This window comes from Asparagus officinalis, chromosome 3, assembly GCF_001876935.1.
Source record: "Asparagus officinalis chromosome 3, Aspof.V1, whole genome shotgun sequence".
Taxonomy (NCBI): Eukaryota; Viridiplantae; Streptophyta; class Magnoliopsida; order Asparagales; family Asparagaceae; genus Asparagus; species Asparagus officinalis.
The window spans coordinates 54,019,304-54,032,307 of record NC_033796.1 but is presented as its reverse complement, the minus strand read 5'-3'; the positions used below and the strand labels follow the sequence as shown (position 1 = coordinate 54,032,307).

Sequence of the window (13,004 nt, the reverse complement as noted above, 5' to 3'; positions counted from 1 at the left end):
GTTCCTGCATAATTCCCATAAAAAGACTTATATCAATATTCAGCTTCAAGGAACCGAGAATCATATGTATAATTTATTAATACTAGATGATAGCACACATGCACTACGTTAGAAATTCATAATTAATGCAAACTCAACAAGACATCCAAAGAAAACTCCTTCAAGGTATAAGAAGATGATAATGCAATTATCAATAATATAAACTTACAATCTACATGTCATCAGAATTTCAACAATGCCGTGCTCAGTTTTTATGTCTTTGCAGTTGGATAAACTTAACTCCAAATTATGGACGTTAGTCAACAGCTATGGAGTTATTATGGACGTTAGTCAACAGCTATGGAGTTATTACCAACTGAAATATACAAAAAGAAGGGTCGTCATTTTAGAAAAGGATGTCCTAATAGAATGAATGTCCGATGATCAGTAGTGATTTTAGTAAAAGGTTACAAGAGGCAGAATCCTGTTGCTAAGATAACCATAATTAAATGGTGAAGCCATTAATGAATATTCAACCATGAAGATCACAGTACAAAATATAAAGTTTGGCCAGAAGTAACCCAACAAAACCAATTTTTTGGGTTCAGCTTTAACTTAGCTAATCTTTTTCATTCAAGATTCCCAGACAGCTTCCACTATTTATTGTTTCTAATGTATGAACACTGAGTCAAAAAACATATATTAGTTTAAAACTTCAAGAAGAGAAAAAATTTAATGACATGAACTGTGAAATATAGAAGGAAATAGTAGACCTAGTCAGCTTCCCCTCTAAGAAAAATTTCTAATGCACTTCATAAATTTAGAAACTTCTCTCCTTTACCCGAGAAAACTAATACTAAATGCACAGTAACATTTTAGAGATTACATAGACATTTAAAACCTGCAAATATGCAACACAAGAAGTTAAGCAATGAAAACCAAAATCTTCCCATCATAATTTAGGACCTCACAGATAAGAAATATTAAAAAAGGAAATAGTAGCCCCGATTCAACTTTCCTTTTACGGAAAGCTAGTAAAAAGTAAAAACACATCCCTAGTTTAATGAATGCTCTCCACTTCTCCCTTTAATCGATAATCCTTCACATCTAACATTCTAGGAATATATAACAAGTAATAAGAGATCGTACAGACATTTGACATATCAAAAGTGAACCAAAAGAAGACACCCACCGTAATGTCTAATCTTAATAATCTCATAAAAAGAAGCATAAAACGAAGTAGCATACCTAGTTTAACTCCTTTCTGTGAAAATTTATAAACGCATGCCTGTTAACCACTTCTTTGATTAAAACCTTGATTCAAAAGGTGAAGGTTGTTTTTAACATACAACTGACCTCTATGCTTTAATAGACATACATTTAGAGGCTTCTTTTAAAAGATGAAGTTCGTGTCCTTTCCATCTATTTCTTCAATGTCTCAATAAGTTCAGGAAAGATATATACAATAGGATATATTTCACTCAGCCCTAGGCAGTAACTGGTAGAGAAACATAATAAATGGTCTGACAACAGAGTGCATGAATCCGGTACAAAATTAAATTTGGAGGCCTGTAGCTTTACAGGTGTAATATATTTTTGGCATATCCCAGCACCAGAAGCTTCTTTGGGAGGGACAAGAAGCATGTGAAACCTGTCCCAATATGGAGAGATTGTTCCAACTTCTCCCTCTAATCAGCCTTCTACTTCTTCATCCAAAAGCTTTTCTGGTATGATATATAATCCAAATTTACTCAAAAGTGCTTGAGCTTAAATTGATAAATACAAAGGCAAAGCCGAAGGTTCCTTCACTTGAGCCTATGTATTGCTTATATTCATCAGAATAAAAGTTGGTAGTCAATAGTATAAACTTCAAGATATTCATCACATGGATAAATGATATACCATCAAAATATCAAATGAATGTATGAATTAACATTTTCTGACAAATAAGGCATTTCCATTTCAGTATTTGCTCATAATTAAATAAATTTATCTTTTGGAAACCAAAATTTATAATTATTTCTCAAGGAGTATTAAACCCTTTTAGTTAGAAAATAAAATGCCATACTACCAGAAAGTTACGTGACACCATTTCCTCCAAGGGAAAATTATTCTTTTCACGTAAAGAATGCATATGTATCTAATCACGACTTTCCATGGCATAAAACATCACTGGTTCAAGTGCTAACATAATCAATGTAAGTGTTTTTTCCTCAATAAGATTGGTATGATTTTAATTTTCAGTAAAAGAAATTATTTTGCGTGCTACACAATGTTTATTAGAAAACAACACTTGTTATGTTATACGTATTTCCCCAAAGATGGAGAAAAGTCTAAAATTGGTGGGACTTAAATACTATCCGGATGAGATAGAAGTCGTCTATTTTAACATAAGTTGGCTTCAAATTTATTTTCTAATATATACGTGGTGTGTTGAATTTACTAAAGCGTGATTATGTATTTGGTAGTGTCAGTAATGATGCTATTATGCGTTTTCAAATGTGAAAACTCAGGACAGTTGTAATATTTTATGGGTAATTATTAATTGTGTGGTGACACCCCTTTCTAGAAATCTTAGATCCGCCACTGACTATGAGCTATAGGAATTAAGTTTGCATTAACATGTTAAGCTATAATAAACTATATCCTCGTCTAAGGCAACTCTAGTGCCACAGCCAACAGAAAATCTAGAAGGAGCCATACAAAATTTCTAATTCGCATTTTCTTTCCTGACTCAATATCCCCCAATGCAAAACTCTTTCCTGACTCAATATCCCCCAATGCAAAACATCCTCGTAAAATTTTTACAAGCTTCAACGTAAGTAAAAGGTAGTCGCTGACACCCATTCTTCCAAAACCCCAAAAATTTTAATTTGGCACTCCCTTCCCTCATCTACTTTGTATCCTGTAGAACGTCTTTTCCGTGTTTGATTAGAATCCACACTATAGTGCTAACCTCTAAGAATGGTAGTCCATCATCACTATGACAACTATTTTCTTTATGTCAATAAATAAGAAATGACTTCAAAACTAATAGATAGAAATCATCCCAATTCCCAAGGAGGAATTTTAAACTTACAGCATAACTTGCATAAGGGGAGCAGAGGTGTTGCTCACGACCTTAACCTTGCAAGTAAACTAGAACCATTGTCAACGCAAGTGAATACACTATGAAACCAACTTATACTTAAAGCACCTAACTTTGATTAGAGATTACTAATTATTTCCTTATACACACAATTCAAGAATGCAAATGACCTAGAAGGATGTATTCAGATGCGGAGCAAGAGCTTTGATTTTGAAGAGCATTCAATTGGACTTTCCATTTAAGATTTTACATCAAAAGATAGAACGTCTTTTCCGTGTTTGATTAGAATCCACACTATAGTGCTAACCTCTAAGAATGGTAGTCCATCATCACCATGACAACTATTTTCTTTATGTCAATAAATAAGAAATGACTTCAAAACTAATAGATAGAAATCATCCCAATTCCCAAGGAGGAATTTTAAACTTACAGCATAACTTGCATAAGGGGAGTTGTCAAATAGGAAAAAAATAATATTTACAGTAGCAAAGGAGAACTTTGGGAGCTCCTTCCTTTCATACAACATCTTGATAAACAGTGTGACAATTCCTTACATTCAACTGTCATTCTAAGCACTGCACTCATCCATAAATACTTTTGCCAGGACCATGGAGTCATTCAAAGCTTTAGTGTCAGGACTGAGGACGACATATTATCATAAAGTTAGCCAAACCTCACATAGTAGTTCCATGGGTCCACCCATACTTCTTGGAGACGATGGAGCATCTATTTTTGGTAGTGAACTTAAAATTTTATCCCAATCAGGTGGTGAACATATTAAAAGATCGTGATAAATTTTCCTGTGACTTGGATAGAATTCAGCTTAAAACCTTACCAAAATAATCTATAGATTTACTTTCTCTTTCCTTAGTCCTGAAATTAATTCCCAAGACTTTTCCCACTGTAAGTCAAAAGCAGTGATTTTAGTAACTTGTAAAAGCTAATAACACGTAAAACTCTCAGATATGGCATAAACCTACAAAGTCCTGCTACCAAGAGCCAAATCTCAAGCGAAGCATCATTTTAGGTTCACCATAATTATACCATTTATTCCGCTACTGCTCTACTAATGCCATCTGAAGTCCATGGATCCACCAAGCTTTGCTGCTCCTGTTCACAGAGAAGAAAGACTGCACACATGCTCGAGACAAAGTCTAAAAGAACAGAGAATTCTGTACTCCAAAGCGAAACCAACATTACTTCTCTCTCCTTGTCTTATTGACAACATAGCTACACTGTACCAAAGGATTTAGTACACGCAAAAGGATGAACTTTGGAATACGAAGTTAACGCAAGGCTAATAAAACTTTCCTCTTTGCATTCACTCTAGAGATATTCCTGAAACAGTATCCCACAGGTTTCATTCAACAAGCTAAAAATAGAGATCCTGTCAAGTTACAGTATTTCATGATTCCAACAATACCTATGTTGATAATAGTGTATTGTAGTGGGTTTTAGTCCCACATTGCTTGGGAGAACAAACCTCACACTCCTGTTCAAGCGGTGAGCTTGCCTCCCCAAAAAACCAACTAAAACCAGCAACGGTAAAAATTGTGCAACGGTTAAAAAACCATAACTCAAAACAACAAGATTTTGCCAACGGAAACAATTTACCCCACCCCTGCACTTATATAGTTGGGATCAACTCCATCCTCCTCAACATATTCTCTCATAAAATTGCAAGAAAGCTGGGCAAAAATACTTGAGCATAGAGGCAATTAAAGCTGCGACATGGAAACAAGCCAAGACTCTCATGAATTAGCTGCAGAGGTAACGTGCTACTGTAACATACCGACACCACTAAAGCTTTGCAGATCAGGAGTAAACAAGGGCAAATACTTTTGGGGCTGCGCCAACTATCCAAATAGGCAATGCCAGTATTTCAGGTGGGCAGAAGAGCATCATGATAACAACCAGCGTAAGGTAAATTTTGAATGTCCCTCTCCTCAATCAGTTTCCCAAGTTAAAGATGGCGTAAGGTAAATTTTGAATGTCCCTCTCCTCAATCAGTTTCCCAAGTTAAAGATGTGGAAACCAAGCATTTGCGAAGAGAATTAAAGCTTGCAAACCAACAAGTTGTTTACCTGAAGAAATGTATTGTTGTTTTAGGAATATTTAGTATTTCCCTTGTTGTCATAAATATTGTAATCTGCTGTTTGAAAATGTAATGCAAAAGTTTGAGAAGAATGCAGGGACTCTTGTGTAAAGTCTTTGTTTACCTGAAGAAATGTATTGTTGTTTTAGGAATATTTAGTATTTCCCTTGTTGTCATAAATATTGTAATCTGCTGTTTGAAAATGTAATGCAAAAGTTTGAGAAGAATGCAGGGACTCTTGTGTAAAGTCTGGGTTCAAATACAAATCTGAACAGATTGAGATGAAAATGATGCAGCAAATCCCCCATGCATATAAGGTAACAAAAACTTCTGTGATTAAACCAGCAACACAAACTGCACTTTGCATATGCCAGAAACTCCCAAAGTGAGAACAAGAGGAATCACAAGCAATAGGTATCTGAAATCAAACATGATAGCAATGAAAGCATGACAAGCAAAGATATATATTTCAAAGTGTTAATAATCCAATTCAACAGCTTTATATTAAAAGCTTAAGAGTATTATATTCCAATGGTGAGAATGATAAATAAAATTTGACAAATCGAGTTAGTTCTAGTTGTCCTACTGTTAGTTCTAGAACATATCGAGTTAGTTCTACTTCAAGTTGGCGTTATTTCTAGCACAAGTGTTTGTTCTGTGGCCCATGTTAAATAGTATTGACTACAAATAACGCACAAGTGTTTGTTCTGTGGCCCATGTTAAATAGTATTGACTACAAATAGGTTAGAACTAACAAGATATCATTTGGACCTAACAAATTTGACCTCGCATAGAGCTGTAATAGAATTCACAACGGTTAGAACTGACATGAAATCGATTAGAGCTAACATGCGATCTCGTGTTTGTTCTGGTGGGCCATGTTATCCCTAGCAGAGTAAGTGTTAGTTCTAGCTGTCCACTTGTTTGTTCTATCCCCTATCGAGTTAGTTCTAGTTGTCCTACTGTTAGTTCTAGAACATCTCGAGTTAATTCTATTCTTGTTGTCCACCTGTTAGTTCTATCCCCTATCGAGTTAGTTCTAGTTGTCCTACTGTTAGTTCTGGAACATCTCGAGTTAGTTCTACTTCAAGTTGGCGTTATTTCTAGCACAAGTGTTTGTTCTGTGGCCCATGTTAGGCCTATCTCAGTCATTGTTAGTTCTATATGTCTTCCTGTTAGTTCAAGCACATCTCGAGTTAGTTCTACTTCGTGCCACGTTATTTTTAGCACAAGTGTTTGTACTCGAGATGGCCATGTTATCCCTAGCTCACTCCTAGTTAGTTCTAGATGCCCTCCTGTTAGTTCAAGCCCATCTCCTGTTAGTTCTACTTCGTGCTGGCGTTATTTCTAGCCCAAGTGTTTGTTCTGTTATGTCATGATATCCCTAGCTCACTCCTTGTTAGTTCTAGCTGTCCTCTTGTTAGTTCTAGAACATACAGAGTTAGTTCTATTACGTTGCTTAAATATTGTACCCACTTAATCAAGCCTTGTACCTACTTGTAAAAACTTTTATACCCACTTAATCAAGTTTGGTACCCACTTAATCAAGTTTGGTACCCATTTATTCAAGTTTTGTACCCACTTAACCATGTTTTGTACCTCATTATACTGGAATCAAAATTTTGTACACACTTTTTCAAGTTTTGTACCCATTTATACACGTTTTGTACCCAATTAATCAAGCCTTGTACCTACTTGTAAAAACTTTTGTACACACTTAATCAAGTTTTGTACCCACTTAATCAAGTTTGGTACCCATTTATTCAAGTTTTGTACCCACTTAACCATGTTTTGTACCTCATTATTCTGCTGCAAATTTTGTACCCACTTATTCAAGTTTTGTACCCATTTATACACGTTTTGTACCTACTTAGGCACCCTTTTATACCTCTTTGCTCTGGATTCAAATATTGTACCCACTTAATCAAGCTTTGTACCCACTTAATCAAGCTTTGTACCTAATAATGCCATGATTTTATTTTTGTACCCACTTATTCAAGTTTAGTACCCACTAATTGCTCGTTTTGTACCCACTTAATACTGTTTTGTTCCTCATTGTTCTGGGGGAAAAAATTAATTCAAATTATCATCCATACATGATTAATCCATACAACCACATTATCATCCATACATACATAAATCTTAAGGGAAAAGTGAATAAATCAAATTGTGAACATTCAACCGAAACACATGCTTTGTTTTGGCCCTCCGTAAACTTTGTTTTGGCGATGCCGTTAACTTTCTCGACCTCCACGAGCAACATTTTTGTTCTACAAAAAAAATTGCAACTTTATCATGACAAATGCAAAGACATTGAAAAAATATTAAATCAAGATTAAGTATAATACCTTAGCTAAAGGACAACTCGTTATATAATGTCCTTTTCCCTTACAAAACCCACAAAATCTTTGTTTTTTTATACTCTTTTCTTGTGCTATCTCCACTCCCGACTTAATTCTAGTAGCATGTGCTGGTCGTCCCTTCGTGGCAACAGGCTTATCTGGATCACGAATAGTGATTTGAGTTGCTTCCTCTATAGAGATGGGTATGGATGAAGTAGGCATCTTATTGCTGGCATTGCTCTCATTTCCATTGTCGTTATGTTCCTTCTCAATCTTGGAATTCTCAACTTCTTCAAAAAATGAGTCTAAAAAAGCACTAAACTTATCATGAAGTGTACTTGAAGTCAATGTATCTTCTAGTGCCTTGTTACATCTACTCCTAAGGGCCCAATGTTTAATGATAGATAGTTGGTCTTCACTATTTGTAATGCAATTTCTAACAACTCCGCAACCAACATGTCTTGCTTTAATTGTCCATCGTTGCATGATATATCTTGATGGAATTTCTAATACTTGCTTCTTTACTAAAATGTGCAAGCTATGTTTGCATAATATACCTTCCATCTCAAATCTCGCACAAGAGCACTTAATTCTTTTTTCTTTGGATGTATCGAAAACAACATGATGCTTTACTATCTTCTTGCTTTCAGCCTCGCTATCTATATTCCAAACGGCATAAGTAGCACTTGCGCCGTCCTTCGACAACTTTTCATGAAGCATGGAGTAACTATCCTTGAGTTCTTTCTGAAAGATAGTAAACAGATTCTTCGTATAATTCTCCCGAGCTTGTTTTTCAATGGGATGTTCAATTATCAATGTAGGAACTGAGTTTGTGGACTTAAAATCTTGCTCAAGTTCAGCGGCTCGGCGAGCTCTGACAGCATTATCATACTGCTTAACAAAATCATGTAACTCGGTATTTACATTCACAAAATGATCAAAAAAAGCATTAATTCCCTCACTCCGCTGAGTAGATGTCATTCCTGCAGTAAAAGTGTCTTTAAGATACACTGGAGCCCAATGATCTCGATGATTGTATAAATTTACTAACCAACTCCTTTTATCTGCACCATATTTGTCCCTCATTTCTTCCCAACGCTTTTCAAATTTTTCTTCCGATTTACTCCAATACCATTTGTTATACTTTACACCAACATCCTCACCATAATCATTATGCATTGATTGAAGATTTTGTAAGGCATTCCTACGAAGGTGCCAAGAACAAAAGCGATGGCGAGTTTTAGGAAAAACTTTGTGAATAGCACCACACATAGCTTTATCTTGATCAGTGATGATTGTTACTGGTGCTATACCCGACATACATTTTAACCATTGGCTAAATAACCATATAAACGTCTCCTCCGTTTCATCGGCCAGTAACGCACACCCAAATAGAGTAGACTGTCGATGATGGTTAACGCCCGTAAATGGTGCAAACGGCAATTTTAAATTGTTCGTTCTATATGTAACATCAAAGCAAACAACATCTCCAAATTGCAAGTAAGAAGTCCTCGACCTACCATCCATCCAAAAAACACTTCTCATCGTCCCATCATTTTCTAAATCAAGTGCGAAGTAAAATTGAGGATCAGATACCTTTTTCTCTTGAAATTGACGAACTATGTTCACGCACTCATGGCCGACGTTGTTTCTTCGTTTAAGTCTAAGTTGTGCTTGGCATTCTTGTTGAGTGAGAGAGCCTTGTTCATTGCCATGAGCAACGTCTACAACCTTACAAATGGCAGAAGGCCGTAAACCTTGATTGTCAAGAGTATCTATCAACCTTTTTGTCGATTGAGCTCGATGAAGTGTCCGATGTGAGTAGTGCTTCTTTACCCGAGTTGGGGTGGTTAATGGATGACCATTATGCTTACTGTTTAACTTTCGGACCACCCATTTTTCAGTGCTTCTATCAAGTCCAATAACCATCCTTGCGTTGCATCCACATCTTGTATCGAACTTTCGAATTACATTCCGACCATCTTCTCTTTTATCTTTTAAAGATTTAAAGCCTTCTTTGTCACATACAAATATTCTAGATAGGATTGCATCTTTCTTTCTCGACCAAGCTGTGTGACCCTTGCGAACACCAAATCCCTTAAGTCTGGCGTATGCATTGTAGAAATTATAAGCTTCCTCATGAGTAGAGAACTCCATTCCGATTTGTTAGTGCCCCACGTTCTGTACACTATGCTGTCTTATTACGGATTCTTCGGTACCTCCGGGGTACTAGCACTCGCTCACTTTTGTTTCCTGCTACATCTAAGTTAGAGCTTTGTGCATATTCTGATGCTGATTGGGCTGGTGATCCAACTACCAGAAAGTCTACCACAGGTTATTGTATATTTCTTGGTGATTCCCTTATTTCCTGGCGAAGTAAGAAACAAGATGTTATTGCTCTTTCCAGTACTGAGGCAGAGTATCGTGCAATGTCCACAACAGCTAAAGAGATTATTCATCTTCGTCGCCTTCTCAGTGATTTCGGTATTTCTGTTACGACTCCTACTCCTCTCTACTGTGATAATAAGAGTGCCATCCAGATTGCTAATAATCCAGTATTTCATGAAAGGACCAAACATATTGAGATCGACGCTCATTTTGTCCGTCACCAAGTTATCAAGGACAAGACAATTCTACTTCCTCATGTTTCATCCGCTGACGAGCTTGCAGATTTCTTCACAAAGGCCTTACCTGTTCATCGGTTCCAGTTTCTTGTACGCAAACTCACTTTGTTTGATCCAACATGAGTTTGAAGGGGGCTGTTGATAATAGTGTATTGTAGTGGGTTTTAGTCCCACATTGCTTGGGAGAACAAACCTCACACTCCTCTACTTGTATAAATATATGTGCACACTCAATATTCAATTCAAGGGAAATTTACCCAAGATTCTCTCTCTCTCTCTTACTTTAACAACCTACAAAAATGATTTTTGATATATGTTATGCAAATTTCTGATTTCATATATATTCCAAAATATATATATTCAATGAATCTCCTATGAAAAATCTAAAAATTAGAACTCATAATTTTGCTCTAAAGAATTGCAGATATCTACAATCTCTAATTATTGGCATCATATGCTAAATTTCACATTCAACTCATAATTGGTTCGATAATTACTCTTCTATCGCCTACTAAAAAGAGTACCTATATTCATAATATAGACAATAATTTTAGTTGATGGCAAGGACTAATAAAATGTAGATAATGCTACACTCGCACCTCAAAATTAATCCTGGTAAAAATTGAAAATGGACCACGAAATCTCTCCCCTCTTTCTTGAATATTTTGAAAATAAAACGATTCCCATGAACTATGAAGCCATACAAACCAAGAATTTTATCATTACCGTAAACTTCAAAAACTAGAAATTAGGCAGATCACAAAGTTCATGCTTGAACAAGATATTCAAAGTGAGATTCAATAAGCAAATGAACAAAACAACAATAGATTTCAACCTTGATCGCAGCACAACAAATATTAAAAATATAGAAATAAAAATAATAAAAAATCAATCTTCGAATATAAATAGATCTACAACTTGCCTTCTTCCAAAATTTTCTTTATGAATCTCCACAGGATAAGATCAAGACTTTCAAAATCATCGATCACCAATTTCTGAAAGAGATCTTTGGTCCGTAGAAATCAATTACTGAAGGGTTCTCCTCCGCCTCTTGATCTACATGATTTTAGCCGGTGTTTTTCTCTTGGGGGTAAAATTCTGCTATTTAAACGACGACATGTTTTGACGAAAATGCCCCTATTTATCTTTTATCAGATACGCTCGTAGATCTCTCAGCATCAGCAACCTCGTCCCCCGACTGTGTGGCGATTGGAAATTTAGGGTGAATCTCACGCACGCTGCACGTGATCTCGTAATGTGAGAGACTGACCGTCAGAGATACTAGTACAACGGGCACGCGCAAGGCTCGTGCCAGCTCCATTTTCTTTTCTTTTTTTTTAGTGTTTATGCAATGTGCAGATCTTATATTCACGGAAAATCTTATATAAACAGAATTTAAACGTACAGATGCTATATATACGAAAATATCTATTGAGACTATATGTAGAGAAGTTTATGGGCAGAAATAAGCGCATAAAAAAAGAGATTCGAAAGTAACGACTTTACATTACAGTATTCTAAAGTAGTAATCTATCTACATGACCAATGTATTACAATACAAATGGCAAAAGAAGATGTAACAGAATCTAATTAAAGAATGTTGTCATTAAAATAATTCCTCCTCGCGTTGATCCAGAAGAGAGAAGTAAATTGTTAGAAACAGAATCGATTGCTATTAGTAAGCCTTGTCAAAATATAAATGACCTCATGGGGAATTTATTTTAGTCGTAAAACAATACTATATTCAGAGAAAAAATAAAGTCCATTTTAGAAACTAAAAACAATAGCATTTTAGCAGGATAACATGGATACAACATTTTGAATTGCTAGGAAAGCTATAGAGTGATTTGCGGTAACACATAAGGTAGAGATGATTTATTGTCAAGGTGTAACCTTATTTTTGTACAAGTGTTTCCACTGCAAATAAAAATATATGTACGAAAAAATAAAGTGAAGTAGTGGTTAGTTGAGATCCGGCAGAAGTTTAACATTTATTTATTTATTTAGATGCAATGGACTAAAAATTAGTATGCAATGAGTGACATCAGAAAATACAGTCAGATTTGTAAGAATGATAAGGTTATTTTATTTCGTCAGTATATTTTGAAATCTTATTTTGGACATCTAGAGACCAAATTGCAAGCAACTTAGATGATATTAGGGACTAAGGAGTAATTTCAAAGATTTGAGGAACTAATATAGAATTATTGAAGATAAGTGACAAATTTCTAAATAACCCTTTATTTTAACCAAACCCAACGATGATGCAATTGAGGGGAACAAAGAGGACACATAATCATGGATGGTGGAACCAAGCGTCATTTATTTTTTTTATTTTTTATTTTTTATTTTTTATTTTTACTTTTTTGGGCACCATTTGTGTGTTTTGAAACATAAAGGTTCGTTTAAGTGGGGCAAAATTGTCCTCACAAATATTACGAAGAAACAAAAAAACAGGTGAACCAAAGCGCATGATGGCCTCTTTTTATAGTAAAAAAACAAAATGAAGCAATCATTAGTTGACATCTGGCACAAGTTTAACATTTATTTATTTATTTAGATATAATGAACTAGAAATTAAAATAAAATGACTTACATCAGAAAATATGGTCAGTTCTATAAGCAGGAGAAAGTTATTTTATTTCATCATTATATTTTGATTTCTTATTTTCTGTTAGAAATTTATAAAAACAAAGTTATAGCATGTAAATTAAATCTGAATTAAATCTAAAGATAAATAATATAAGTTAGAAAAATCAAGCCTGACAGGAAATAGTCGTGTAATCGCTGTCCTATAAGTTTGAGAACCCGCCTATCGTCCTGACGCAAATGGTTCCCTCCCCCTAGCGGTAAAAGCCCCCGAAAACGGCCGGCCT

At 35.3% G+C, this 13,004-nt stretch overlaps 1 protein-coding gene across 1 annotated transcript; it reads right to left on the bottom strand.

Moving 5' to 3' along the window:
* Positions 7,397 to 9,661, bottom strand: LOC109835136 (protein FAR1-RELATED SEQUENCE 5-like). The gene is made up of 2 exons (XM_020403125.1): positions 7,511 to 9,661; positions 7,397 to 7,432 (listed from the first exon to the last, which is right to left on the bottom strand). Exons 1-2 carry the CDS (start codon positions 9,659 to 9,661, stop codon positions 7,397 to 7,399), a joined length of 2,187 nt encoding a protein of 728 aa, XP_020258714.1.